This window comes from Wasmannia auropunctata, unplaced genomic scaffold (genome assembly GCF_000956235.1).
Source record: "Wasmannia auropunctata unplaced genomic scaffold, wasmannia.A_1.0 LD336043.1, whole genome shotgun sequence".
Classification (NCBI taxonomy): Eukaryota; Metazoa; Arthropoda; class Insecta; order Hymenoptera; family Formicidae; genus Wasmannia; species Wasmannia auropunctata.
The window spans coordinates 953,968-960,220 of NW_012026847.1; the positions used below are offsets into that span (position 1 = coordinate 953,968).

The following is a 6,253-nucleotide window of genomic DNA, read 5'->3' on the forward strand; positions in this document are numbered from 1 at the left end:
AGAGAGAGAGAGGGGGGGGGACAGGAAGAGAGATAGAGAGAAGGAGAGAATCGGAAAAGAGATGCCACGGAAATCATAAAAATACCGCGAACCAGAAAATCGTAGAATTTCAATGATCAGCATTTAACCACGGTGCATTCAATTTTCCTCGGTAACTCAGACTGAACGTGAATATTTTTTTGCGGCTGAGGCGAGTAGTCACTCGCTCGTAATTAATAAGCTCGCAGCATTGTATAATATATATGTATGTTCAATTATACATATAATATAATAAATTTATATGTCCAAGAAAAAATACAGAAATATTCAAAATAAAACTGGATCAGTAAAATAATAAATGGATGCTTGCGGTATATACTGTAGAAAACAGATTAAGAAACATTTATTTACATCAATTACCATAAAAATTATAACTACATTATTATAGCTATTTTGCAATAGCTATAAAATTATTTCAAAAAGTGATGATTAACTTCAATATTAAAATGTTAACTTTATTATTGAAAAACATTATTGAGGAAATACTGTCACATAAAATTTATATCTTGGTCAAAAAATAATCTTGATTAAAAAGTTATCAACTTTTTGTATATTAATTAATTGCACAACATAATTAATGTTATATAATAAGTTATATATCCTCGAATTTATATAACATTAATTGCTACATTAATAATGTAATGTAATATTGAAATCATGCAAAGTGCAAACAAGATCCTGTTTTACAACCTGATTACCGGGGTAACATGTAAATTTATTCACGCAAAACAGCAACGTAATGCGCAGCAAAATCACAGAAATACGACCCCGGGCGACTTATGAATACTCCGGCAATGAAGACAACCACTCTTCGAGATCAGACCTCCAGTTCCCTAATCTCTGTACTCACCCCCGCCCTTTCGCTCTACGCTCCATTATTCTCTTCTTCTCTCTCTTTTTCTATTTGTCTTTCACTCTCTCTCCGGACCGTAAGCTTGAGATTAAGGTCTTTTAACGATTACACGTCGCGCTCTGCATATGTCCAGCCGAATAATTACGAATATGAAATCCGACAAGCTTTGTAATTCCTATGAGACTGTTGACGAGGCTGTTGCAACTGGAAAATTTTCGCGAATTGTTAGGTCAGTTATCGCCAAAAAAAATAAAACATTATTGTGCGTTGTATAAATCGATTTTTTTTTTTTTACTAAACATCTCATGTTACATTCATTCTTACTCTTTAGAAAATATTGTGATTTAATTGGCGCAATTATGTAGCCGAGGAAAACTGTTGTACGTTACGATGTCTCTGTGTACTTTACCCGTTTCCTGTGCTTATCGAAGGAAAAGGGTGTAATTGGGTAGTAATTAATTATAGGTTGCAACTCGTTTGTTCACAAGATGCCGATGATCAACCGTTAACAGCGAGAGACGCAAGAATATACTTCTTTCTTCGCTTCTCCCGACGGCGCTTATTATCGGCGACTTTTATCTAAGATGTTAGCTTCCAGGATCAAACGCAAAAGGAAAGCGTCTTAATTAGACGGGAAGAACTTTAATTAGACAGTACGCTTAAGTGACATACTCTAGAACGACCTTTATCAAACTTGAACATAAAGACTGTAAGAGGAGAACGAAAGAGGAGGAAGAAATCTGAAAAATACGAAATCGATTTCGCAAACTTGTCGCAAATTAATTAACCTAAGTACATAAATACTTTCACGAAAATAACACGTTAAATTCAATGAATATATTGTATCCAAATAAGATTTTCATATTAAATAAAATTAGAAGCAGCAAAATAAAAAAAAGCAAAATAAAATTTTTACCGAAGTATTTAAACTTTCTGGAGTGACTTTCACTTTTTTGGAGTGAATTTTCACTTTTTTGAAGTGAATCTTACTCCAAATGAGTAAAAATACTGCCACTCGAATGGCCGAGTGGCAGTATTTTCACTCCAAAAAATTTAGAGAATAAAAATTTAGATAGATATTGATTTGAAGATAATTTTGTTAGACCGTCAAAATAATTATGTAGAACGTTCTCAAGCATAAGCAATGTCGCAAAAAGTTTTAACATTCTAACGCTCTTCAAGCAACCAGCTTGAGTGTTTTATATAATCATTTTGACTCAACAAAATTATTTTTAAATCTGTATATCCAGCTAAATTTTTAGATACAGCAAAAATTGTTCTTTCCATGTTCTTTCGAGTTTGTGAAAAATACGACATTCATCTCCAATAAAATCACCAATTAAATCGTTACATGTCAGTACAGTGTAATCATCCCTTTGTGTCGTGTATCCACTTAGCTTTTCAATTATCAAGCTCGACTCTTATACGCGCAGTTTGCGGCGCTCCGATAAACCCACCCTCGAAAATCCCAAGCCTGGCGAATACCAACCCCGAAAAATACGCCAACCACGAAGGCTTAACATCTCGGGGGTGGTATTATCCGCGAGCGGTGGCGGGCAAATCCCCGGTTCTGCACGAGCCAGCGCTTGCAGGCTGGAACAGATTGTCGGAGGAGATCAACGAAGTGGGCAGCGACGACCTTGCGCTTCCTGGCTGAGTTTAATCAGCCGTACCGTATTCCAGATCCGCGCGGATCCACTACTATCCACGGCTGTACCTGTAGGTGCGCGGGCGCGCTTAACGGCACTTATCCTCGCGAGGAATTGATGTGACTGGAAACTCGTTGTAAAATCCGCTGTTAAACCGCGGGACAAAGTTGAGCGCCGTGTCGCCGATCGAATGGGCACCCCAGCGAGCGCTGTGACCGTGCGAGTTCGGAAAGCACGATCCCGATATATCCTCGCTACATGAAGTTCCTCGAACTTGCGGATCAGACGTATCGAGTCATTGCCACATTGGACGTTTCTACGCGACTGCAGACTCGAACGGCATGCGAGAGAGGATCAATTCCGAAATATTCTTTTCAGAGGATCAATTCTTCGTAATATTAATTATTATTTAAATTTCATAACAAACTTTGTACCCAAAGTCGCATATTACACATCAGGTAAAGTTTTCAGGACGAAGTTTTTTGTAAATGCTTGTGAAGTTAAATGAATATCCTGCAGGTATTAAAGAGTAATCGACAAATTATGCTTATTTCTGCGATAGCAATCATGTTCCCATTTCCATACGAATAGGTACTGTGATATTAGTAATTAATTACAGTAATTAACATACATATGATATTTTGGTTACGAATTTTGGAGAATTTATTCCTTCCGGCATAAACATGTTTGCAGTTATATGCGCTTTAAAATACTCTTACCTTTGTTGATTATTATTTGCAATGGGCATGGGAGTCGGCACTCTAGGTGGTGGAACCGGTATAGCTTTCCTTCGGCCTCCACCGGTTTGATGCACCGTCGGTGTTACTCTTCCGGTTGGTGCTATTCGACCGGCGGTCCGCGGTCTTTCTGTTCGCACCTCCATAGTGTATATCTGAAAAATAATACAAAATATTTTGTTATTCAAAACATTGTGTATTATTAACAAGGTTTGGAAAATATAAAAGCATAAATATTTTGTACAAAAATTTATATAAAAATTTATATAAAAATGTTTTTCTTATACACGATATAATTATGCTATGTTTATATAATTTTTATTTATTTAACTTAATAATTAGATATTTGATTGTTGAAAAGAAAACGTATTATATATCGGAAAGTCGAGGAATTGGAATGAAAGCGATCGCGGCAAGTTCGGCGCAAAAGTATCGCTCCTCCGTAACTTCAGTGGCGCCGAAGATCACAGAAATGATGATAAACTTGAAAAAGAACGAATGTTTGGAAAGGACTGACAAGAAAAACGAAAAAGAGACTACCGGCCTGCACGACTACCGACAACGTTAAAACTTCTGGCTTCACGGTGTGTCGACTTCGCAGTTTGCCGCTTCTTCGCGCGTCTGTTTCCCTTCGTTTATATTCAAACTAGTTTAACACGTCAAGCGGGTCTGGATACGATTCAGTAGCGTTGTCGTTAACCCTATAGGAATACCACATAATACACACAAAAGTATTTGAAACGATATAATTCTCCTATACGGAAAGAACAATTTTGCTAAATCCAGATTTGAAAATAATTTTTGTTCAGTAATCAAAATAATTTTGTTGGAAAGTCACAATGATTATTAGAATATCAAAACGCTTTATAGCTTATAATTTTTAACTTTCCAACCAATTATTTTGATGATTAAACAAGAATTATTTTCAAATCTGTATTTAGCAAAATTTTTAAACCTTTCAACAAAATTGTTCTTTCCGTGTACTCTAGAATTTTATATTTGAAACATGACTATATAAAAAAAAAGATCAACTATAAATAAGAACAAAATAATGTTTAAAAATCAGTTATTTATATATCATATATCTTATTTGTGTACAACCCATTCCAAGATTAAAAAAAAAAGGAAGAATGTTTTGTCTACGTTGCTTGGTAAAACGCAGGTACGCAGCGAAGAAAACTCACGAACGTTTTCCATGTTCAACCACCTCCTTGTCGTGCACCGTCGTTGGAAGAAAGAAACGCACGGTCCGGGTACAATCTCAAGCCGATAGTGCAGGCGTTTTTGTCGCGAAAGCTTTAGCGTCGCGGGCACGAAGAACGCGAACGACACCGGCAAAAGAGGAGACGAGAAGAAAGGGACCTAGACGGTCGGTGCGATCATTATTTCCCGGCGTATGTGTAGTCCACTGAGATGGGGACGCCGGGTGAGACAATGCGCGCCAGCAAGTTGGTTTAAATATTCAGCCTTCGACGCAGATACGCGCCATTCGTGCTCACGTGCGCGCGGATGTAACCATTTTTGAAGTTGTATACAAAGATAAAAGGACAAGAACTTCCTAGGCGATGTAATTAAGATAAAAATTTTGACGATAAGATTAAAAATTCACCAAAAAGCGGATTGTGCAAAACGCAGAAATAACAAAAATGATTGAAAAAGTTTTTATGTCCACGTGGAAAAAGAAGATAATATTGTGCACTTGAATACTTTTCTTTCTTTTCTTTTTGTTTCATATAACACATATATTTGTGGCCATATTAAAAAAAATCATAATTATACATAGATAAATTTACAATGTATTTATCAATAATTAATCAATTTGTAATTTATTTATTTATTTATTTAAATTTATTTATTTATAATTATAATAAAATACAAATAGACACTTCTATAACCAATCTGTACATATATTTGTATTTATATATGTTATAATTAATCTGTGTGTACATTGCAAAAGTTAAATGTGAAATGTAAAAACATTTTTCTCATAAAAGAGTATTTCTAATGCCCTTAAAATAATTATTCACTAAGTTGTTCAAAAAGTGCTAAAACTAACTTTCTATTTCACCGTGTATACTCTTTATTATCTCTCTTTCTCCCCCTTTCGCTTATTTGGGTTCATACATGGGTATAAAGATTTCACGATTGCACGGATTTCGCGTGTAAAAAAAAATTCGTTCCGCTGCACCAGCAGAGGCGAAATATCGCAACGTCGACGACTGCTGGAGACGAGCCGGGAAAATAAACTCCCGGCAACGGAGCGGCACCGGCGGCGACGGCGGCGCGGCGCCGTCACAATGGAGAGCATCTGCTTAGCAAATTGCGAAAAATAATAACGTTTGCGCCCGAATCCGTGGCACGGAGAAGCGCCGTAGAAAGTCTGCCCCGTGGTACACATCGTAACACAATAACGCCCACTCGTGGAACACTGCGAACTCGGGAGGGCGGGAAGGGTGAATGCGAGAACGGACGATGAGGAGGGTTAGGGTGGAGAGGTGCAAAACGAGCGCCGTGCAAGCTCCCCTTCGTACAGTAGTGCACCCGCGAAAACAATATGTCACGTATATATATCGTGGAAGATCGCATACACCCGCGCATGCTTGTCACGCGTGACGTCGAGTTATCCAGCCGAAGGCGATTCCGGGACTTCTTTGACTCTCACTTCCGCGCCTTTGACAGTGAATGCGTCACCATCATCCGTGCGTATATCCTGCCGAAGATTCCGTCGACAAGTTCGAAGTTCCGAATCAACGCCGTCACCATCGATATATATATATATATATATATATATATATATATATATATACACGATAGCTTAACGTAATTTTTTTTAGTATTAATAAAATATATTTTTTACACTGAGAGAAAAGTTTAGTATGAACAACCAAAATTTTGTTACTGATACCAAAACTATGTGTTGATATGTGACCAACTAAACTAACATGTCGATATTAATTCGTTGAATTTATTGAATA

General features: G+C 37.0%; 1 protein-coding gene across 1 annotated transcript in view; it reads right to left on the bottom strand.

Annotated features, from left to right (window-relative positions):
- LOC105451851 overlaps positions 1 to 3,424 on the bottom strand; it is a 55,402-nt gene extending 51,978 nt beyond the window's left edge. The window contains exon 1 of the mRNA XM_011692546.1: positions 3,261 to 3,424. Coding sequence (XP_011690848.1) covers positions 3,261 to 3,424 — 164 coding nt within the window. The remainder of the gene's footprint in view (positions 1 to 3,260) is intronic.
- Positions 3,425 to 6,253: the final 2,829 nt, after the last annotated feature.